This window comes from Eucalyptus grandis, chromosome 2 (assembly GCF_016545825.1).
Source record: "Eucalyptus grandis isolate ANBG69807.140 chromosome 2, ASM1654582v1, whole genome shotgun sequence".
In the NCBI taxonomy this organism is placed as follows: domain Eukaryota; kingdom Viridiplantae; phylum Streptophyta; class Magnoliopsida; order Myrtales; family Myrtaceae; genus Eucalyptus; species Eucalyptus grandis.
In genome coordinates this window covers 21726788-21751487 of record NC_052613.1, presented here as the reverse complement: position 1 = coordinate 21751487, position 24700 = coordinate 21726788, and the positions used below count along the sequence as shown (strand labels likewise).

Sequence of the window (24700 nt, the reverse complement as noted above, 5' to 3'; positions counted from 1 at the left end):
AAAAAACTTAATTTCTAGTTTTTTTTTTTTCTAACAAATAAATAGGGTGCAACCATGCGCCCTTAATTTCTAGTTTTTTTTTTTTTTTTTTTTTTTAACTTGGGATCTTCTTCTTTTCAAAATTGAAAATATTAAAAAGGCATGATCTTTCATGCTTTAAAACATGGTAAAAATTAATATCTAATTATACATGTCAATATTACTTACGAAAAAATTTATAACAACTAAAATTTTGAAAAAGAAAAAGTAGCAAACTTTTTTGGAACCTTTTAAAACTATTAAAAATTTTATATTGTACACACTGCAAGCATCACATAAATTTTTTTGTTTTTAAATATATGTGTGTTTTAGTATTGTGGGTTGGATCAAGAAGGGTCATTGAATTTGTATTGTAAAATAAGTAAAATTTGTCGATTAGGGACGGACCATTTTTGACTTGACCCAACTCATTTGATAGCCCTACTTTTGAGGTTGTCGCGTATTGCATTCTATATGCTTTCGACACCTTTTACGTGCTTAAGTGGCCTTCTCCCAATAAGTTTCGCTCGCCCATCTATCTTCTCCATCTTCACTAAGAAAGAACTAAGTTTTTATCAAAATAGAGTTTATGCAAAATTTCTCTCCACCTGACGAAATAATTCATACGTGCCAAATAAACAAAGAACACGACACAGCCCATTTTGAATTAAATGACCAAAAGTTATGTTTAGTTCGCAAGATAAAAGGAAACTTCGACCTTAATTTCAATTTTACTCAAGTATTATTTTTGAAAAGTCATTCTTTGTATTATCTTCAAGATATACACCATGCGAATCTTAGAGTTTATGCGGAGTTTTTCTGCGCCTGACGGAATAATTCGTATTTGCCAGATAAATGAAAAACATGACGCACCCCATTTTGAATTGGATGACCAAAAGTCATGTCTATTTCGCAAGATAAAAGGAAACTTCAACCTTAGTTTCAATTTTACTCGAGTATTATTTTTGAAAAGTCGTTGTTTACGTTACACCATGTAAATGTCGGGGGTCGCTTCGCAAGAACGTCAAAAGAGGAGGCAAACGTCACCAACATAAGACCACTTTTCTCTTCTCCCTAGAAGGGCCCGGCTCCTCTCTCTCTCTCTCTCTCCCCTCGTTATAAAAGCACCTCTCCACCACCTGCAAACCCTAATTTTCAAAGCTCCTCGCACGCCACCTTTCGACCCCCCACCAGTCCTCGCCTGCTGCTGCGGAGAAGAAGCTCTCTTCTTCGTCTTCTTCCCCTCCCTGGGGTTCCCGAGAAGACGAGCTTCCCTCTGCAGCAGCGCCCCCTACACCCACAACACGAGTCCTATCTCGGCTTTCTATACATATAAATAAGAACGGATATGGCTCGTTTTCTGACCTCCTTCTCCAAGCTCGTCCCCGCTGCGATCGCGGTCAGGCTCTCCCTCGCTGTCGCTCGGTGAGTGTTTTTGTCGCGCCTGTCCTTGTTGGTTTGCTCGTTGCTGTCGTGTGATGAGAACTGAATTATGCTAAAGAAGATAATCGGGTTCGTAGAAAGATGGTTCGCTGATATTGCGATAATGAATGTAAGCCCAAAGGCAGTTTGATTAATTTAGACCGATGAATCCGTCCGCAGGCGGGGCTTCGCGGCGTCGGCGCCTGGTGCGGCGTCGGCCGGATTCGGTAGGGGAGGATCCAGGGCAGGCCTCGTCGGGAAAGTGGAGGAGATGGCGGCGATGAAGGAGCAGCCCGGGGGGGCCTCGTCGGCGTGGGCCCCGGACCCGGTGACTGGGTACTACAGGCCGGCGAACCGCGCGGCGGAGATCGATGCGGCGGAGCTCCGGGCGATGCTTCTCAATCACAAAGTCAGGACGCAGTAGAGGAGAGGAGGAAGGGGGTTGAGACTTGAGAGGAGTTTGGGTTGCGCTTTGTCTTGTGTCGAAATGCTTGTATCAGTTGTCGTTTCGTGTGTCGTTTCTCCATTGGTCGAAGGTGGCACTATCCAAAAGTTGACTAAACACGACTCTCTCTCTCTCTCTCTCTCTCTCTCTCTTCCCTCCCTCCCTTCCCTCCCTTAAAACGCTTAAATCGTGTTAATAATTAAATCTTCTCTTCTCAAAAGAAGTGGGATTGGTTTGTACTCTGCTAAAAGCAAAAGGTACTTCTTTTTTCCTCTATTGAAAATATTATTTAAACTTTAGAAAATTGTGAAGAAATTTAATGTGTGAATATTATTATATATGCAAAAGTTTCAGGAATTTTCAATTTAGAAAAAAATTGGAAGTGCACTAGCTGTAGATATGTAAAATATTAAAGTCGTTAGTAACTTTATTAGCCAAACTCGATTGATATATCAAATGATTTAGATGTAGGTCATGGAACTGAAACCAAGACATAACTCTAAATATCACTTCAAAAGTACAGTTCAAATTGATAGATTGGGGAGTACTAGAAAGCCAGCCAGCTCAAATAAACTAAAAATAAATTTTCACCGAGCTAAAAGTAGTGAGGGATTCAAATAGTCAATAGTTTTCTATTACGAACCATACCATTTTTCAAGATCGGAGCCATCAACTACTTGGCAATCTCTCTTAAAGACGATTTCTATTATATTTTTATTTCACCGATAAAACATGGCCATATGAGTTAATATCATCACCATATATATAATGCAAACGCAATATATTGCGTCAAAGTATTTGGGAAGTAACTTCAACTATTATTGAGTCAATATTCTAGCTAAGTGAAAATGGGGCACGTGAACAATTCGCCACTTGTACCTCACAAAATTAGTGGGATTTCGTTGAAAGTATGTCTATTGGACAAATAAATTTAAAGATTCAATGTAGTGGGGAATCAAAGTTGTATGCAATATTTTCTCGAATGGCTGGTGCAAATTTTTTCCATATGCCAAATATCTCTCGGTTCCGGTGTAACATCAATCTCAATCCCATTCGATAATAGTGAGGATAATTACTAAATTAATCATAAACATATTGTAGTTCAGTAAAAAAAATTCAATGTTACTAATAAAACCCTAAATCTTTGTGTAGAATTTCAACGCGGTCTTTTAATTAGTTGTCAATGGAAATGATTGACATAGTATAAAACTATCACTAGTTGTCCTATAGGCGTGGATAACTTTATTCAAAATGACTTCCTGCGTGGATCACTACATGGACGGTTTCCTACAATGCTAGGAGAATTATATTGGAATTTCATGCAAATGTTCAAGCTTGCATTAACAAAATCGAGAAATTTGTGACTAAGATTAACATCCATACAATATATTTAAAATAGATTTAGTAATTTTGAAGTGATATTTGTATTCGATTTTGCTTCAAGTCTGAGGTATGGACTCAGGATCGTTCCAATTATCTCCATATCATTTTAATTTTATTGGAAGTCTCAAAAGATACTGGGGCCCTTGTCATGAAACTAGCCAAGGTACTCCAAATCATTGTACTTGATCATGAGAACCCTTCCTAAAACCCCTATTGGGTAAAGTCTTGAATTTCGAGAGGCCCATTAAAGTGGCGAATAAAACATGATTTGGAGTTTGGACTAAGTCGACCGCCCATCATCAAGTCTGGTCTTGGACCATTATTTGGCCAGACATAGGTTGTAGATGTGGAGATGGAGGCATGCGAAGTTAGGTCAGAGGTTCATCACAATTTAATCTGTCATATAACAGAAGGGCCTCCCTATTTAAACGCTTAAATCATGTTTGAGAGTTAAATCTTCTATTCTCAAAAGAAGTGCAATTTGTTCATACTCGTCTAAAAGCAAAAAGTGAAAAATATTATTTAAACTTTAGAAAACTGTCAAGAAATTTATATGTGAATCTAACTATATATGTGAAAGTTTCGAGAATTTTGATTTTGTTTTTACTTTTTAAAAGTCCAAGTGCGCAAGTCATAGATACATATAAATTAAAATTCACTCTAAACAAGTCAGGAACTTTATTTGCCAAAGTTGAATATATCAAATGATTTGGAAGCTAAAACAAAACAAGACTCTTAATCTCATTTTGAAAGTCCAATTCAAAAGCTTATATTGATAAATTGAGGAGATCATATCTATACAAAGAGAATATACTATCCTTTATGTCTGAGATGTCGCTTGTGAGATAGCATTTGAACATGGATGCTTGCGTTTGATGTGCCGAGTCAATATTCTAGCAAAGTGAAAACGTGGTACATGAACAATTGGCCACGTGTGCCAGACAAAATTAGTGAGATTCCATTGAAGGTACGTCAATTGGACAAAGAAATTGAGAGATATAATGTAGTGGGTAATCGAAATCGATAAGTACCAATGTCGCACAACCCACGTGAGCAAGTTTAAGAATGGTGGGAGAAAATATTGCATACGAGTCTCATTTTATGTCTCCTTGCAAGAGTCATGTGTTGTTGGTGGGCCCAAGATCCCCCCCCTTCCTTCTACTTCACGACTTCGCTTACTCTTTGTTCTCTTTCTCATTTCTTTCCCTTTAGCTTGTAGCTAATACTTGCCCATGGCTGGCCACAAGCAAGGGTGTAACAGCCCTCGATGACCATGAGTGAGGGTTGCTTTCCTGAACTTGGCATGTGCTTGACCCTCACGACTAGGACAAGGGTCATCCTCGCAGCCTTTGGCGGGGTCACCTTGCAACTTGGGTGAAGGCTAGCTAGATTTAGAAGTTGTGGAGGGAGGTAATGACATCAAAGTCATAATGGACCTTGAGGATGTAGGTGCTAAGGGAGGACTTGGGGTGGCGGGTGATGTAAAGAGGGGCTTGGGCTTGTTCTTGGATGGCAGATGAGGTGGAGGCAGTGATGCGAGAGGGCAAAGCATGTCATGAAGAGAGCGTCTTGTGAGAGAGGAGAAAGAGGGTTGACAAAATTTCTGATGTCGAGCCCATAAATGACACATGTCATTCAATCAATGGACTCTTGACAAGGGTGATGTGAAATCACAGTTATATGTATATATATAGGTAAGAGGTAAGATATATATTGATTTTAAACCAATAAGCTATACAGCTGTACAGCAAGGGACCCGGCACCAAAACTTATACTCAAGGTGACAAAGAAGTCAAACTGAGTGGAAGGGTGTCGAGACAATGAAGGAAGAGTAGAAAATGAGAAAAAAAAACAACTAGCAAAAAGTAAACAGCCAAACGATGGCCACAAACAAATGGAGATGGGGGTATCTAGCAAACAACACAGAACCACCCCAAGTAAAACAAAACAACGCAAGGACAGGAATAAAGACTAAGGAGACGACACCGTAGGGGAGGATCAGACGATATCAACTTCCGAAAAAGAGAAGACATCCAACCGCAACTCTGAAGGCCATGAGCACCTCCATCTTCAAAAAGTCCAAGCCTCCATCTTCAAAGAGCGCACTTCCAGTAACTAGTTAGCGACAACCCAGCACAAAGGAGGATCTAGTGTAACATCAATCTCAATCCCATCCAATAGTAGTGAGGATAATTACCAAATCGATCCTCAACCTATTGTAAGATACATATTCAATCATAAAAATTTCAATTTTACTAATAAAACGCTAACCCTTGTGAGAAATTTCAATATTATTCTTTTGGCCAATTGTATCGAAATTATTGACGTAGCGTAAAACCATCGTTGGTTCTCCTATTGATGTGAACAACTTTATTCAAAATAACTACGTGGATTGTCATGTGGACAGTTTCTTGCAACAATTGGTTGAGAGAACAGTATCGGAATTTCTTGCAAATGTTCAGGATTGCATTGGCAATATCGAAAAGTTTATCACTGAAATTAGCATCCATACAATAGGTTTAGGACGGATTTAGTAATTTTGAAGTGATATCCATATTCGATTTTTCTCCAAGTTTGAGGTGCAGATTCGGGATTGTGCCAATTATCTTCGTATCGTCTTAATTTCACCAACATCTCAAAAGATATTGAAGCTTTGTGTCATGAAACTACTCGAGGTACTCCAAATCATTGTACTTACTACTTGATAACGAGGACCCTCCCTAAAACCTCATTTGGGTAAAAATTATTGAATTTTGAACAATCTAGAGGCCCATCATTAGAGTGGTGAACAAAACATCTGACTTGGAACTTGGACTAGGTCGCATCCCCATCATCAAATTTGGTCTTGGACCACTAGCTAGGAAACTGCACACGATGTGATGAGCATGAGTTTTTGGTCAGGCCTTAGGTCGTAGATGTGGAGATGGGGGCATGTGAACTTAGCTCAGAGGTTCTACCACAAATTTAATCTGTCATGTAGCGGGAGGGCCTCCATATTTATTAGCATCGTCTCGCAACCCACATGACTCTCCAGATTTTCCTCAGATTTTTTTTTTTGGCCCAGGACCCGCCTCTGTGCACTAGCAGTCTAGCACATGCAGACCTGCTCATCAAATTTTCGTTACTAGTACATTTAAGGAACTTTATTTGTATTACGGTCTCACCCTAGGACTCTATAATAATAATAATAATAATAATATTTTTTTTTTGGAAAATTATACAAAACCCTATAAACTTTGAGGGTGGCACACGTTTGCCCACGAACTTTCAACTGTTTCACAATATCCCCTCGACTTTCATTATACTACACTCGTAAGCTTTGTTTTATCTTTCAGTTAGCACGTGCCATGCGCATGACATTTAAATGGTAAAAGTATATTTTTATTTCATTCTCTAAGTAAATCTCTCTTTTATCATTAATATCGTAAAAAATGAAAAGAAAAATAGAAAACGGGAGGAATTTAACTTAACGAAAATTCTAAAAGTAGGAAAATATATATTAATCATACTATTAAAAAATAAAATTTTGTTGAAATTTGATACGTATGGAGACTTTAATAGTAGTAGATGAGGTATTTGAAGGAAAATAATAAGTGCAAATTAATAAAAAGGGAAATGGCATCGATAACAAACTGCCCAATTGACAAAATTTGCTTACACATTATGTATATTTATAGGGATCGTTCATATGAAAAATGATTGACTGGTACAAATATTCTAATAGATGAGAAAGGGAAATAAATAACCGAAATCCAGCATGAAATTTTTAAATACCTTTTATTCATCAATTATTTTTCATTAATTAACATTTTAAATGTACATAATGAGTATCTTATTTTTCCGCTTTGACCTTTCTATTAAGGTATTTTCCACTTTACCTGTTGTGTTGCCTTTTCTTAAGATGTCTTATGATAATACATTCATCCTCTCAACTTTTTTTATCTTTAAATATTGCTATTGATATATCTCTTTTACGATGTGAATATTTGAGTTCATTTGTTTTCTCCAATTTCTTTATTTTCTAGTTTCCTTTTTACAAAGATGGGGTAAAAGAGATTTCTTACAAAAAAAAAAAGAAAAAGAAATGAAAATACACTTTTACCCCTAAAAAGTAATGTGCATTACACATTACCAATTGTAACAAAATGAAGGGAAGAATGGGCAATAGCTGACGTATGTTACTCCCCAAATTTGAAATAGTTTTATGTAATTTTCCTTATTGTTATTATTGTTATACATTTTTCCTATTTTCTAGTTAACATAATTGAGAGGATCTTATGGGTATTCTGTGCGATTCCATGCATGTATTTCGACGCTACCCTAGTTTGATATTTTGCCCACTATTAATAAATACTTTCTGACAAATTAGGGACATAAGATAGTTAAAGAAAATATTTGCATAAGATGTCCTAACAATTACTATTTATTGATATTCGAATGTGGATTTAATTTTCGAATTTTTTTTTATTGTCTTTACGGTATTACACGCTCTTGAGTTCTCTTGAAGTCATGGATAGCAATGGCCAAAGAAATCTTTTCATGAAAATGTACTTTCATGTTCTTGGAAAGATTGATTTACTATTCAAAAAGCGCCTCTACTTCTTATCCAAAATGTAGTACCACACCAATACAAATCTTTAATGAAAGATCAAAATCTATTGTTCTATGATCCAAAGGTTACCGATCGTCGAGATTCGGATTTTCAAGATTCTAATAAATGTCATATAAGTAGGAGGACCACTAGCAAAACCACGAGCCTTGGGGCCCTTGGATTAGAAAAGGCCTTCCGTGCTTTTGCTTTCCGCAAGGTTTATGTTCGTACTTTTCCAAGGTCTCCATAAACACAAAAAATAAAAATAAAAAATCTAACCTGAAATTCTCCTCTCTTTTTTTATCCCCCACATCTGAAATAGAAAATGCAGACGTTTTAGAGAGGGGGAGGGGGTTGAAGTGAAAAGGGTGAGATTCTGAGGGGGCCCCTAATTAATAATCGACCTGCGATTTACAGAGTCCCACGTTCCGCAGCTTTTCCGGTGTCTTGTTCCTACGACCTCTGTACTTTGACAAGGGCCAGGAGACTTGTCGTGTTTTTCTGTGTGCTTTTCCCACGAATTTTCATGGCCCCTCCTTATAAAAAATGACCATGACCAGTCATTTTCGGGAAAGATTACGAGACCGCGATTCAATATATTTTTGCCTAGGCCTGGTTTCTCTGGGTAGGATTTGCACCATTTCTTATTGTAGAATTAAAAAATACTAAAGATTGTACTGCCCTGACTCCCGAAGATATTCCTGATCCTGCATTTCCCCGTTACTACTATTGAAAATCTCAAGTGAAACGTTCACGATCCGTTTACCCAAAATTAATATGATAGCATATTTAATTAAAATTAATTTTTATCTCACGAAAATTAATTATGAATAAATATAAATTGGAAAAATTGGTTTAGGATTTTTGATGAGATGAAAATTAGTTTAGGTGAATTCTCTTTGGCTTAAGTTAATATAATTTTTACCATTTACCAAAAAAAAAAATTATTTTAGGTGTACATGTGATGAGATGTTAATTTAAGATTTTTAATGGGATTAATCTTATATTGTTTTATGAAAAAGAATATTAAGGACGAGAAAATATGCTACGCTAATCTAGGACTACTCTAGATACATGGGAAATCGAGTCTAGTTATTTGTCTTGTCGAGCAATTCACGCTTGTTAGAACTCGCCTCGATGGGCTTGGAAGACTAATCAAAACCTAATCCAGCTTTCAAATTTTTTTTTTAAGATGCACTTTATAATTACAAAAATAGACACGAAATACCTGACTTTACCCAGTATTTGAGCTTAAAAACTCAAGCCTATTTATACTTGAAATTCCAGTCGACTTGGCTCAATTACGCCCCTAATTTTGAGACAGGGATAGAGTAAGAAGAATTTCTCTATGAGGTTGCAACCCTGTTTTCTTGTTTTTTTCCCCAGGAAATTTCCTCGTCCTTGCTCGTACGCGATATGGTCAAGGGCAATTATCATCGTTCAGTCCCATTAGATATCATGTAGGCACCAACTGCTCGTCCAAAGAGATCTCCATTATGACACCATCCAATCCTTTTCTTTTCTAGCTACTTAACTGAAAATATACTAATGAACTCGTTAAGTTAGCACCTCCCAAATTTCCCAATTGACGTAACTCAGCAAAGAAAAGAAAAAAAATGACAAATACCCATCAAAATTTTCACACGCACCAATCAAAAATACGGGAAGAAAAACACAACCAATTGCCCAAGAAAAAACAATGAAATGTCAAAAACATTTTCACGTGAAATTACAGTACTAGATTCATCCGTAGCATTTAGATCTTCCAAATCCAGACTTTGACTAAGTTCCCCCACCAGAACAAGCCAAATTTCACGGGCTGGGCCAACAAAAACGGTACCAAAACATGGACCAGCACGTGTGCGCAAGCGACCCCAACACGAACACCTGATGCAGCGGTCCATCTCTCGTTCGTCGACCATACCAATCACACAAGATTCGACAGCAACATCATCATCAAACGTCGGTCGAATTACACGAGGGATATGACAAGCTGAAGAAACAGCGTTCGTCTCTCTCTCTCTCTGCGCTCTTTCACTGACGGATAATACCAGTTCTCATTCCACTGATCTTGAAGCAGAAACCATACAAGTTATTACTCGATCCACATCAGAGACCAGAAGTAATCAAACCCCAAGAAAGTTTTTCTTAAGCTTAAAGCGCAAAAGAGCAAAATTTAAGAGTAAATACACACTTCTGCTGTAGTGGAGACCAGTACTCGAAAAATGAACAGAAGACGGAAGAGAGAGAGAGAGAGAGAGATTCACAGAGTCTTCCTGCAGTCTTCAGCCTCTCACGGCCAAAAGTGAAGGAATCGCAGCTAGATTGGGGCTTGTCGTGGCGTTATTGCGGTTTCTACTGGCGACGACACTCCTCTCTCTCTTCGCATCCTTGGTATACGCAGGCCGCCCGAAAGCTCTCATGGGGCTCGTAAACGCCCAGCCCCAGCTCCTATGACCCCTCGCTCCTCCTCCGTGAACGACGGCCGCCGTCACCGACGACCTGCTGCTGCTGCTGTGGGCCATTTCCTGATCGGCCGAACAACCTGTCGACACCCAGTGTGACGAAGAAGATGAGGACGACGACGACGAGGCCATCGCCGCGAACCCGCCGAAGATCCCGCCGCACCTCACCCTCTCGCCGCCGTGCGCGGCGGAGATCCTGGGCTTCTGGTGGCTGCGGCCGCCGGCCTCTCGCTGGGACTCGACCCTCCTGAGGGTGCAGTCCCCGAACCCAGTCGAGATCCGCTCGAAGAAGTCGCCCGAGAAGCTCCTGCTTCCGCACCCCACGGATCTGGATCTCGAGACTTTCCTCTCGAACGACGTCGCCGCCGAAGCCGAACTGGAGCCTGCATTGTCGCTGTTGCCGTCTTCGACGATGGGCCCGTTCATTGCATTGGACGTGTACTGCGACTGCGAGTGTGACTTCGAGTCTCTCCTCGCGACCGCACTGCCAGAGCCAGAGCCAGAGCCAGAAGCAGCAGAGTAAGAGGAGGGATAGAGGAAAGACCAGAACCCACCTCGCCGCCGAGGGCTAAAGTCGTCGTTACCCGCCTCCTCGTCCAGGAACCGCCCGCCACCCCTCCTCGGGGTCGCCGTGGACTTGCTCCTCTTAAACGATATCATCTCCGCCGCCGGCGTCGTGGCCCCGGCGGCGGCTTTCTTCTTCTTCCTGCTCTTGTTCTTGGCCAAGAGGAAGGGCACGATCCTCGACGCCCTACGGGCGTGGTAAACGTCGCCGCCGCCGCCCCCGCCGCCGTCTTGGCGGTTGGAGGGAAGGGAAACGGCGGGGTTGACGGAGACGGAGGAGGCGGCGGGGGCGGGGGCGGGGGCGGGGGCGAACGCGGCGGCGTAGCCACGGGGGGCGGCACCGGATCTGAAGGGAGGAGAGGAGGAGGCGGAAGAGGAGGAGGGGGGGCGGGGGAGGGGGAGAGGGGAGGAGGAGGAGACGAGCTTGCCGAGCTTCTCTTGGAGGCAGAAGGCGCAGATCCCGCCGAGGTTGCCGCGGAAGGGGTGGTCGGCGCACTGCATTCCGTCGCCGGCGTCTTGGTCTTGGTCCGCGGCGACGCCGCTGATCTCGTTGCCTCCTTCTCTGAGAGCCTCCATTATTATGCTTTCTTCTTCTTCTTCTTCTTCTGCGCCAGCTAGGGCTCTTTTCTCTTCTTTTCTTCTACTTTTGAGATTGTGGGTTGTTTCTGCTGGTGGGGATCTTCTCTGGTTTCGAGGGCTAAAGATGTTTCGTTCGTCTGCTGCTATTTTTCTCTGGGGTTACGGCTGATGGGGTTTCTTGATAATGTGATGCGTGCGACATGAGAGAGAGAGAGAGAGAGAGAGAGTCCCTAGGAGCACGTGGACGACTGACTTCCTCCCATGCATTAAGAGAGACCGAGAGAGAGAGAGAGATCGAGAGAGAAGAGGGGCAGAGAATAAGACAAGTCATGTGGAGATTTTCCGGACGAGTCCTAAAGTAAAACATTGCTTTGCTGCAAACATGCTTAGATTGGATGAATCCGAGAAGGTGACCGTATATGCAGGGGCTTTGTTAAGGAGCACTGGTTAATCTTTTTTTTTTTTTACTCAGAAACCGTCGTACAATTGGCAGTCGACGGCGTAAACCTGGAGCGATCTGAGGGGACTCACCTCCTTTGGACCACAAGGATTCAAACTCGCTCCATTCCGGAAGAGGATTGAGCGCAAACCACGCGACCACCAATGAGGTGGGTAAATCTTATTTCTGTTATGAATTAATATTACAAAAAATCCAAAAGTCATATATCTAAAATTTATTTATTTAAAATTAATTTTTTGATAAAAATCTCAAATTAATTTATTTATGATAAATTTGCTCTTTATTAATTTCGTTAAATTTTACTATTAAATTACTAAATATAATGATATGTGGCATTTGATATATTTACCAACTTAAGATTTTATCCTCTTTTGTCATTGATATATCACTTATGTGATATTTTGTGATATTAATCTAATTTAATTGAAATAAATAAAAAATATATTTGTTATAAATATATCAATTTAAATTTTGGTAGTTACAAAATAATTTAGCATAATTTTATCATAAATGTATCAATTTGAGATTTTTCATAGTAAAAAAATTAGTTTAAGATAAATTTATCACATGCATACTATTTTAGAATTTTTTTTTATGGTATTAACCATTCAATTAATTCCAAAACCCAAAAAGAGGACCTGTGTGCATCTTAAGGTCTAAAGATGATGTAATAAGACACAAAGTTTTGTTAGCTTCACTCGTCTCAATGAGGGAAAAAATTTGACTTGGATTTCTTAAATATTTTCTATAACATTTGACATTGATGCTAGAGTGAAATGTGCATCACCTTTGTTGAGATGCGCCTACGAGCTATATTAGAACAGTCTAATTGGAGACTTGACATGATTTGAAATAGTTAATATATCTTAATTAGCTTATAATTCATTGATTTAAATTTTTTAACAAAAGCATGTTTAATTGATATGTCGATAGATTCGAACTTGGGCTTTCTATTACCAATCTCTCTAAGGTGAAAATATCGAACTTCTATTGTATGCTATCAACAAATGGTATCAAAGCCGTTATCTCAAAAAATTGAGATGCACGTGTGAATTGAATGAACTCACATTAGAGAATTGAGGTGGTGTGATGTAAAGTATATAATATTATCATGTCTATAATTTGTTCGCTTAAACTTTTGAATAAAAGTAGATCCAACTTGATAAATATACTTGGATTCTTTATTGGTGATCTCCCTCAAGTGAAGGCATTGAATGTCTACTATGTTCTCCCAATCGCTGCCCTTTCTTCCCTTTGGTCCCATCCCATAGGGGTGATTGGATCCAAGGTGGATAGGGTCTAGACCTAAACCTTATACCCGACTCTATTATAACCGGTTCCCCTTTTTTGGACATTGTACCTGACCTTGTTTGTGTTGGACCTTATACCCAATCCACCATGTTTTTCCGATTCGGTTCTAGGGTCAACCCGATCTCCATTGGAAACTGTTTTGCAACATTCTGATATCCAACACGACTTCAAATTTTATATTAATACACAATAAAATAACCTAATCCTCCCAATTTGTATTGAAACATTAAGTACTTATAATAAATAAATACATGAACTTTTTGACTAAACGAAAAAATAATAATCCACAGGGCTAATTATAATAAATAAAATTATAAGGCAAAACAAAAATCATAACATTGTATAAACATTAGCAACAAACATGAGTCTAATATTAGTCTTATTCCCACAACTATTATATGAAGCTATTCATTTACGCAAGCATAACTCCTCCTACAAAAGAGAAATTAGGCGAGCCAATCCATGTGGTTCACAATAATTTGGCGGTGACGAACACCGTCCATCCGTCGTACAGTGCGAGAGGGAGCCGGTGAGGGAGGGAAGCGAGTGAGGAAAAGGAACGACGAAGGAGGAGTGCTGTGCGTATCTGAGAGAGCCAAGAAGAAATACGCCATGTGATTACAGGAGTAAGAATAGAAATCAGAGAAAAAAAATAGAGTTTTGGACTTCTACTTACAAAACCAGTCCGAGAACCGATTCCAAAACTGGTTCAGGAATTGGTTCATGGGTGGGTAATCACTCGGAACCAATTCTTGGATTGGTTTAAACCAATTTTGAAATTTGGGAACTGGTTCTCGACCCTGTTTTCAGGTGAGTCGATCCGGTTCCCAGGTATACTTGGTCGGTTTGCACATCCCTACCATCCTAAGCAACACCAAGGCAATGAGAACATGTGTGAGCTCAACAACATTGGGAAACACCCCTATCATCTCCGACCTCCCACCCTATTGTTCAATGGTTTCTCTCCCACTTTAACCCCCACTCTCATGGCCATCCTCTTTAGCTTTTTTGTCATGCCCCCGCCCTACCCCTGGCAGGTTAGTATTGACATCCTAGGCACATCGAATGTCCCAAAATCTTTTAATTTGAATGAGCACATGCGGAAGCGAGTCATAAAAAAAAAGAAAAAAAAGAATCCCCATACAAACAAACATGGAAGTTGGACAAAACATATATAGGCCAAGCAAACAAAAACACATATTTATACATATAAAAAGTTGTTATAATCACATGCCATGTCCTAGTCTTGGGTTATGTATCAACAATCCAAAAGGCTAGGGTAGCTTAGCTCCTCTACCAAGCTTCTCCCAAAAATGGCCCCCATCTTAGACTTCTCCTCTTACGGAGTTCCTATGGGATCCATCCGAGGGATGAAGCCATGGATGAGACCTATGATGTCCTTCGTCAGGGAGATCTCATTTCTCCCTATCTTTTCACTTTGGTTATGGAGGTCTTCTCCGGGATTCTTAGTGCTTGTGCTAGGCAATCGGGTTTCAAGTTTTTCTAGAGATGCAAGGCTTTGAGTTTATCTCGCTTGTTCTTTATGGACGATGTCTTCCTGTTTTGTGGAGTTGATTTGGTCTCAATCTCTCTCTTGAAGGAAGGTTTGGATACCTTCTTCGCATGGAGTGGACTGAAGCCAAATACCAATAAAAGTGAGATTTTTTTTGCTAAAGGATCGGCTAAGTTGCGGAGTGAGATTTCTTTTGCCCTTGGTTTCATTGAAGGGAAATTGCTGGTGCGTTATTTGGTTCATATTATTTCCTTACGACTCGGCAATGCGGATTGTGTTTCCCTAGTTAATTGTATAACAACCAGGGTCCAATCTTGGACCCAACGTTTTCTCTCATTTGTTGGCCGTCTTCAGCTAATAAGATCAATACTTCATGTAATTCAAGCTTATTGGACGAGTGTATTTACTATCCTCGTTGTAGTTTTGGACCGTATTGAGCAAACCTTGAGATAATTTCTCTGGAAGGGCCCAAGCCTAGGGAGGGATGGAGCCAAAGTTTCCTGGGAAGATGTATGTCTTCCGAATGAGGAATGAGGACTAGGCATTTGCAGATTGAGGGATTGTAATAAGGTAGCAATGCTAAAGCACATTTGGATCCTATTTACGGACAATGAGTTCTTGTGGTGCAAGTGGATCCATTCGACTTTCTTGAAAATGAAGGGTTTCTGGGTGGTTAGGAAGCCTACTTTCTGCTCTTGGGCTTGGAAGAGAATCCTCCATCTCAAGACCAAGTTCTGACTCTCCTTCCTCTAGAGGTTTGGGGATGGCCTTTCTGCCTCCTTATGGTTTGACCACTGGCACTCGAGAGGCCCCCTTAATCTTTTATTTTCAGACTCTTTGATCTATAGCTCTGGTTTACCCAGGCACGCTACGGTTGCTGATCTTTTTTCACGGTATGGACAGTCCATGAGGATAGTGTTAGAGTCTTGGGAGTAGCTCATTCCTTTTCTTTCTCAGGTCTCATACCGTTTTACTTGGCTAGAAAATTCTTCCAATTTATTCTCAGTTGTTTTGGCATGGCATGCCATAGAAGGAAGAAGGCTTGGGTTGATTGAGCTTCCTTGATCTAGAGCAATGTTATCACTCCGAGATATCAAATCAATTTCTGGCTTATTACCAAGAACCGTCTTCCCACTCAAGCCTTGCTTTTATCGTATGGCAGGATTGGGGATGCGTTGTGTGCTTTCTGCAAACTGATGCCGAACTCCATCAATCATCTGTTTTTTGGTTATTGCATCACAGCCAAATTTGCTTTCTTTTGGGTAGTCTGTTGGCTCGGTTCGCTTCGCTTCTGCTACGGAACGCTTCGCTATTTGTTGTTCATAAAGGACAACGGCGCTCTTGCTTAGGGGTTTCTATGGGCATGGGTAGCCATTGTTTGGCAAGCTGGTTGCCTTCTTTTGTTAGTTGGTCCTTGTTCTGGTTGTTGCCTTGATTGAGCTGGCTTTTGACGTGTAGCTTCTTGTGCCTTTGTTGGCTTTTCCATTTTCTTTTTTTTTCGGCACCCTTCTACTCATTATGTCTCTATTTCATTTTGTGGTGCTGTTCGCTTATATATGTTGGTTAAAGCTCAATACAAAAAAAAAAAAAAAAAAATGTTTATACACCTGTTTATTGTAATGTCTAATTGTTAATTTTCTTATATACCTGTGAGTTATATTGCTATTTGTAGCCATCCATTTTGACTAAGTATTACATTGGATTTTTTAAGGCCATCTTAGATTATCTTAATAAGTTAAATCCTTAAAGTCCAATTTTATCTAAACATGAATTGTTAAATCTCTACTGGCATTTCTATAAGTAAATGAAAAAAATTGGGAATAAAATTTTTTAGGGTTGTACTGAAGGCATTTTTGTTCTTTTTCTTATTCAAGGAATATAAATTTCTCCTACTCAAAAACTTGTATAGCGAATAAAAATAAAAATAAAAATAAAAATAAAAATCATTTTTAAATAGAATTTTTTCTAAGAATAGAATTGTTACCATATACATCCCAAGGGTGCCATTGTCCCCTTCCTTGCTTTAACTTATTTTTCATTTTTGTTCTTCTGCTTCTTCATCTTTTTTTTTTTTTCTTTTTCTCTTTTGGCAATTTCACCGATGTTGCTCCTACTTAATAACATATCAGCACCATGTGTCTATTAAAAATTCAATATGCATTTTTCCATTACTCAAGATAGACAGAATCAATAAAAGTACATTGATCACACTTTCTAGATAAGCTTAAGACTTGATTATAGTATTTGAAAGTTTCGAGATTTAATTATTTTGTACTACAAATTTTAAGAATTTAGATACGTTAATCATATGAAAAGCAAAAATCCTCCTCACTTTTTAACTTAACCACCATACTAGAAAATTTCAACTTTCCCCCCCAAAAAGGTCATTGCCATCATTTTAACTTAAAAAATAATCCAAAAGTCGCTTCAATTAGAGAACGCTTGCCGGGACCTGGCTTTAGCCATCATTGCGCTACGTAATCGTAGCCGCATCCTTCGTCGGACGTAGTACTAGTTATCTCAGCTGGGACACACACAGACACACACGCACTCTCACGCTCCATGACATCCTAAAAAACCACATCAAGGATATCAACAACCTCGATCTTAGGTGGTCGAGAACTTAAAACAGCATCCTGAGAGAGAGAGAGAGAGAGAGATGGGCCGAGGGTGGCTGCATTGAGACGATTGCCAGAGGCTGTGGAGGCAACGTCGAATGACGATGAGTGGCGGCGTTGGAGGAGGCTAGGTTTTGCGGGCGTTAGAAGTTTTCGGAATTCTGGTTCGGAGACCTAGGAGTTACGACATTTGTTATTGGTGATTTCGGAATTAGGTAAGTTTGGTATTTCATGGAAATGGCAATTTCGTCTTTATGGCGATGAGGTTTTGTCGCTAGTTACAAAACGGTATTTCCAAAAAGAGAATATTGAATATTAAAGTCGCACAACCCTAACAACACTCTCACAAGAGAAGCTATTAAGAAATGAGATGAATACACTATTTTACTTACAGAAAAGTCTTTTCATTTTTCATTATTTGGAACGATTACAATATATAGGCTTAAAACATGACTTTTGACATACCTTAGATAAATGAAAAGACATGTATAAATAAATATTAATAAAGACACTTTAATATATGTGTCAAAAAGACTTATGTTGGAAACTAAACATCATTTTAATCAAAACACGAAAATTGAACAGCATTTTAATTAAAACACGAAGAGTCACGAGAGATAGGCGGTGATATTTTTAATAGAGAAGAGACAAGTTAGCATCGAGTCAATGTATAAGGATAACTTTTCCTCCTTTTTTTTTCCTTAATAAAAAGGTTTTAGATAACACTTTTTGACAAAAATTAAGATTTTACTTTATAATTGAAAATTTTAGAACTTACTTTATGAAACCCTCAGAAAGAGCCCATAGAGTGATATAAAGTTGATAAACACCTCCAATTGGTCAACACCTTGCATGGTCATACCTAAGTGCTCATTTTGGAAGTTTGACTCGCACGGATCAAGTTGAGTCATTACAAGAGGTAGTAAAACTTCTTCCTATGTATATATAATTTGCAATGTTGAGGAGCAATTGTCGGATGAGAGAGTTTGGATAAGGTATTGCGGCAAAAGAACGCTTCAAGTGCCATAACTTTGGCCAAAGGGACACTTAAGTGCCATAACTACGAAGGTACACTTAAGTGCCAAATTCGAAAAAAAACGGATCACTTGAGTGCCACTCCGGCCAAAGTCCGACCAAAACGCCAACGTGGCGTATTTCCGGTGAAGCGCGCCCAAAACGACGCCGTTTTGCACGCTGACGTGGCCAAAACGGCGTCGTTTTGGGCCGACGTGGCAAAAGAAAATTAAATAAATTAAATAAATTAATTTATTATTTTAAAATTAAATTTATTTAAAATATTTTAAAAAACTTTAAAAACCTTCAAAAATATTTTTAAAAAATTTAAAAAATTAAAAAAAAAAAAAAAAAAGGGAATGGGGGAGGCGGTGAGGATCGGCCCTCGGCCGCCGCCGCCGCCCCGCCGCCGCCGAAGGGCGGCGACGGCGGGGGGAGGGTCGGCCGGGTCGCCGGGCCCACGGCCGAGGCCGCGACCCGGCCGGCCGGCGCGAGGCTCGCGAGCCCTCGCCCCGGTCGGGCGAGGTCGCGGCCCTCGCCCCGGATCCGCGAGGTCGGCGGCCCTCGCCCGGCCGGCCGGCGGATGCAGGCGGGCCGCGCACCCCCGTCTAGCGGCGAGGCTCGTGGCCCTCGCCCGATCCGCCGGCGAGGCTCGCGGCCCTCGCCCGGATCCAGCGGTGAGGGCTCGCGAGCCCTCGCCGCCGGTCGACCGCGAGGGCTCGCGAGCCCCCGCCGGTCGGCCGGCGAGCCGCGAGCCCTCGCCGCCCGGTCGGCCGGGTCGCCGGCCCCAGCCGGGCCCGCGACCCCGCCGACCCTCCCCCGCCGCCGTCGCCGGCTCTTCCGGCGGCGGCGGCGGCGAGGGCGATCCTCGGCCACCTCCCCTGTTCCTTTTTTTTTTTTTAATTTTTTTTAAAGTTTTTAAAGTTTTTAAATATTATTTTTAAAATATTTTAACTAAATTTAATTTTAAATTAAATTAAATTATTTATTTATTTATTTTGTTCCACGTCGGTCGAAACGACGCCGTTTTGGCCACGTCAACGTGCAAAACGGCGCCGTTTTGGCCGCGTCGCCGGAAAAACGCCACGTTGGCATTTTGGCGGATTTTGGCCGGATTGGCACTCAAGTGATCTCTTTTACTCCGATTTTGGCACTTAAGTGTACCTTTCGTAAGTTATGGCACTTAAGTGTCCCTTTGGGCAAAGTTAAGGCACTTGAGGGGTCCGCACGTCGGTATATCTCCATATAGGCTTTTAGGTTAACGAAGGCAAGTGACTTAATCATGCACAAAATTAAGGTCGGACTATAATGGCTGACGCTAATCTTACTATTTTAAGTAAAGGAATTTGTGAGATCCCCAGTCCACATGCAGTAAGTGTGAGCTCATTACATCATAAGTAAGTTCATTGCTCTTTCCTAAATAGTCATCAACTTGTATGATTACACTTAGTACACTTTTTGAGAGGTTGGTTCACATGGATTTGAGTTGGTTCGTTGCACAAAAAAAAATAAAAAATTAAAGCTTTTGATGTGATATCTTTATGATGTTTATGAGCTGTCGGGGTCAAGCTCAAGTTGTTAATCGGACACGATTCAACACTCCATGACAATAAAAGGTAGGGACTGGCCATGGGGTTTACAATTAAGCTCAAGTAGTTGTAGCTTGAATGTTTAAGTGGTTGTAGACCATACATTGAAGATAAATATCTTTGCTTTGTGGTAATCTAACTGTTTGGAGGAAGCATGACATGAAGCCTCATGGACCAAGGTGGTGGCCGTTCTTATCTTGTCGAACCTGCGTTTCATGTATAGGGATTCAATCGTTTATTTCCCGGTTTCAAGTGGCCAGATAACACCTCGAGCGAATCCTTGATTCGAGAAGAGCAAACAAAAAACCATGTCGAGCACAACAACGACAGCAGCAATCTATCCATGGAGACCCCGCAGGACGTATCCACGGAGATGCATGTTTGGCCACAGGACCTACAGCGTCTCATTCTGGGAAACTCAGGCGATGCTTTTTGCAACCGAAAATGTCAATGTACGCATCAATCAGGGGAAAACATTATCTCTAAAAGCACTGTTTTTCCTTTTGGATGCTCTCATGACTTGCTAAATAGGCCTCGAAGATGTGACCTAAGATCATTGGGGAGTCATCGTTTCCTCAAGTCCATGAACTGACCCTACCAAAAGGAAGAAGATGGGTTCGGAGGGGATGGGCGGGATCCCAATGCTGAAGTTGACAATTCTTTGGGTTAGTGTCCCTGTAGCAGATCTAAATAGTAACTTTCTGTTGTGTGCAACTGCAGCTTCAATGCTGCTTATCCTTGCTGTCCTATTGACATGAATTGTCATGGTATGTTGACGACTCGATATATTTCATGGATGGATAAGTGTTTTCGAAGTCTGTGTTCGGACGTTGGGTTGAAGGATATGATTCATGTGGATGGGACGGTTTGCCTGCCTTTATGGAGATTGGTCGAGATGAAATGTTGGGATGCCTAATATCATCCAAGAATAAGAAGTTGAAAGAACGTAATAATTGAACTCGAAGTAATTTTAAGAGATGCAAAAAATGAGAATAAAAAGTGAATGTGAAGAAATTTCGCAGAAAATCTGTTGAAATTGATTGGAACGATGAAAAGTAAAGGTAATGAAAACTCAAAGAATTGAATTTGGAATTGACGGAAAAGGGAGAATATCCTAGCAAGGTGGAAGTACCTGCATTTTGGTCTATTTTTCAATCAAGTACCTATTTTTTTTTTATTTTATTGAGTACTTCAAGCTTTCAATAACTCAATGTAGTATCTCTGTTTAAATGAAAGCTATGTCACAAGATTTTTGTTCGAAAGTATCTCAACTTTTCCGAGTTTGCATGCATTCATTGTTGAAGGATGTATGTGGATGTAATGATTTGTGTGCATTCACGAAGATTAATCGAGTTGAGAAGCTCGAATTCCCAATGTAATCCAAAAGTAAAAGGTTGAAAGAAATCAATACATCGAACATGATCATTTATGTTAATAATTTAATATCATTTACACATGCATATTTGTCGGAGGATAAAAAAAGGATTTCGGATAAGATTAGTAATTTTCTTTTCACGACACTGTTTGGAAGAATTCTTAAGAGGCGGATAGATTAGTAAGAAAAATGTATGTGAAGAAATGTCGAAAAAGTAAAATTTCCGATATTGTTTGGAATAATGAAAACTAAAGAAAATCCTTAAAATTATAATTTGAATTGTATGGAAAAAGAATGAAAAATAAATTTGCACAAATACTTAAGTGGGCCTAGGGGAAAACGATCATATGGGTTGTATTTGTGAAAAAGAAGAAGAAGGGACTAGGGTGAATTACTTCTCTTCCAAATCATAAATTAAATTTGAATTCCTTCGATCGACGAAATCTAAACATCAAATGATGTTCCTCATCGTGAGTTTTTAAGCGGGAGAGCGTTAAAGCATGAGCAAGTTTTTCCAATAATTGGATGAGTCGAATATGTTGTATCGACTACTAATAAAAGCATAGTCAACATCTCAAACTCTCTTATAGATAAATTATTATTGTCCGCGCATTATGAATTAAATTTAATTTGACGCTATGTGCGTTATGTATCTCCTTTTTAATTGACTTATTAAATTACATGTCACCGCCACATGATATATCCGTAATATAAAATAGTTATTTTTTGTTGCTAGACTTTTTTGGTTTCCAAAAATTTAGGCTGTCAGGAAACAGGTCCATTTAAGCTCTTAGTAAACAAGCCAACAATGCATTTGTAACATATGACTTAGCATGTCCCCTCATAACATTCGACTTAATAGTTAACACCACTTTTAACACATAAATTGACAAGTCTCCCGTGTGTATGACGGTCTTACATGCACAAGACAAGTTGGGGGATGAAACTACTTCCATAAGATAACTAGCGAAACAGAAAAGAAGACAGAATAACAAGACTAACAAATAGGAGACCGTATCAAGACTCGAATCCTTGACCTAAAACGGGTCAATTGTGTATTCATAGCATATGACTTAACATTTATGGTAAGAACATTGCTAAATCCGTCCACCAATTTCTGAATGTCAACGGCCATGACATCCAAACCTCCCTTTACACTCCAAATGATCTAAGAAGCATGCTAAGAGTGCATTCTTGCTCTAAGGAGTAGTTGGAGCAAATGGTTTTTCTCGCTTAATGACTAAGCTTGAATCATTATATTAGTGCATTTTCTTCGAATAACCCAAGAGTACGCATCTATGTGTTTTTAATAATTACCCGAAATCTCCAACAATGCGACTATCATATCTGATGAAATTTAGCAGAATGCATTAGAGAATTGTGATGCCCTAATAAAAACTGTAATTACCCATGTCAATAAATTTGAGTAGGGATCTGACGGCTTCTTGAAATGTCAAGGTTGTACAAAGAAGGGCACATGATGATTGGCAGTGGCAGGTACAGAACACTATTTTTGGGCTGTCGATGAGTCCCCGTCCATGTATTTTCGGTCTCTTGCCGTGCCCACACAAGCACACCGTCCGACCATGAAAAGCTTTGACCTTTGACTTCAATGTCCCCAGCAATGAATTCTTCAAAATCCTACTACCCCCCATCGCATCTACCATAAGTATTGTTGGGTCCTCCGCTCGTAAATGGCAACAGGCATTTCATTAATTGCTGTTTTTTTCTGACTGGAATTTCATCAATTGCAGTTATTTGGAAAAATAAAAGATGGTTTTGTTAATGGATGGCTTAGAGAGACACTCTCGAGCGATTCTAGGTTGATTTACGAATGTTTTCATGTTATGCACAAAATATGGTCAAGTGTACCGAAAAAGAGCTAATTCCAATACGGTAAGAGTTTTTTTTTTTTTTTAACAAGTACTCTTGGGGTATTGGTTCAGCTTACTTAATTATATATCGTTAAATTTATTTAGTTAGAAATAATTCAAATTCCAAGTAATCAATCATGCAGAATACGAGAATATATCATGTATTTACTGGAAACATAAATTTTTTATTAATTAGTTGCTGAAAGAGTGCCCTAAAGCATTTGTTAACAACGAACCAAGCATTTCTTCTCGGCTACACTCTTATGGAAACAACAATTTTCACTTCATCAATAATGCCATAAAATACATACCGAACTCATAGCATTAGGATATTTTAGTTTCTAATTTCTCTTTCTTTGTAGATCAAAAGTGCTCTCATGGATTGAAACCAAAGATTTACTAGAAAAGATTTAGCATGTCAAGCAGCAAAGGGGTTAATGATAATTGCGCTCAAGGCAATCTTTGTAACGTGTTTCAATTATCGAATCTATGGACTAAGGGGCTGTTTGGTTCAACTTTGGGGAAATGGCTTTGCATTTCCCCAAGTATCTTTAGGGCCCGTTTGGTTCGGCTTTGGGAAAATGCCCTTGGCCAAATGCAAATATCTTTAGGATAAAGGGGTTTTCGGGAATACTCGGCCGTTTGGCAAATTACGCATTGAAAAGTTGCTTGTGTAAAAATACCGTTTGGCAAAATTTATTCCAAATGGGCTTTTGCTTTTAATTTTTTTTTTAAATCTCAAAATCAAATCCGACGGCCAGTGGTGCCGGACGGCCGGCCATCCGACGGCCGGTGGTGTCGGACGGCGATCGGCCATCCCGGCGGCTTTGAGTCGCGACCTCGGCGATGCCGTCGTCGCCGCGACCTCAAGCGCCCGGAGGCGCGAGAGGCCGAATCGGCCGTCGGCAGCCAAATCTAGCCTCGGTTGCCGGATCTAGCGGCTGAGGTCGCGCGGACCCGGGTGCGACCTCGGGCGGCGTCGTCGCCGCTGACGCGACCTCGGGCACTGGGAGGTCGTAGAGGCCGAATCGGCCGTCCGGCGCGAGATCTAGCCTCCGGACCGCCGAGATCTGGTGGCTTGAGGTCGCGAGGACCTCATGCGGCATCGCCCGGTTCGCGCGAACTGGCGACGCCGCTGGGTCCATGCGACCTCAGGCAACGCGGACCTCAGGCGGCGGCGGCGGTTCCGGCGAACCGGGCGACGAACCCGATCAACGCCGCTGGGTCGCGCATCGCGGCACCCCCAGACGGTGGTCACCGGCGACGCACGACCCTCGGGCGGTGCGGCGGTGGCTGCGGAGAAGCCGGTGGCGGGAAAAGAAGACAACGGGGAAAAAAAATGATGAACGATGTCGTGGCATTTCCCAAATGCCGAATGCCCAATCTTTGCCCCTCCCCAGCTTTGAGCATTGAGCATTCAAATGCTCATATTTGGGCAAATGAGTTTCCAAAAAATTTTCCAAACACTAAAATTTTTCC

The 24700-nt window shown here is 40.5% G+C and overlaps 2 protein-coding genes across 2 annotated transcripts; one reads left to right on the top strand and one right to left on the bottom strand.

The window, feature by feature from the left end:
- Window positions 1-1161: 1161 nt before the first annotated feature.
- On the top strand, window positions 1162-2020 carry LOC104428587 (late embryogenesis abundant protein Lea5-D). The gene is made up of 2 exons (XM_010041557.3): window positions 1162-1443; window positions 1621-2020. Exons 1-2 carry the CDS (start codon window positions 1367-1369, stop codon window positions 1862-1864), a joined length of 321 nt encoding a protein of 106 aa, XP_010039859.1. The 5' UTR covers window positions 1162-1366; the 3' UTR covers window positions 1865-2020.
- Window positions 2021-9897: 7877 nt separating this feature from the next.
- On the bottom strand, window positions 9898-11770 carry LOC104434861 (trinucleotide repeat-containing gene 18 protein). The gene has a single exon (XM_010047715.3). It carries the CDS (start codon window positions 11462-11464, stop codon window positions 10145-10147), a length of 1320 nt encoding a protein of 439 aa, XP_010046017.2. The 5' UTR covers window positions 11465-11770; the 3' UTR covers window positions 9898-10144.
- Window positions 11771-24700: the final 12930 nt, after the last annotated feature.

Excerpts from the sequence above, each read along its gene's own strand:
- LOC104428587 (XM_010041557.3), top strand. The coding sequence starts at position 1,367 with ATGGCTCGTTTTCTGACCTCCTTCTCCAAGCTCGTCCCCGCTGCGATC. Across the intron at positions 1,444-1,620 it reads CTCTCCCTCGCTGTCGCTCG|GCGGGGCTTCGCGGCGTCGG; the intron begins GTGAGTGTTTTT and ends ATCCGTCCGCAG.
- LOC104434861 (XM_010047715.3), bottom strand. The coding sequence starts at position 11,464 with ATGGAGGCTCTCAGAGAAGGAGGCAACGAGATCAGCGGCGTCGCCGCG.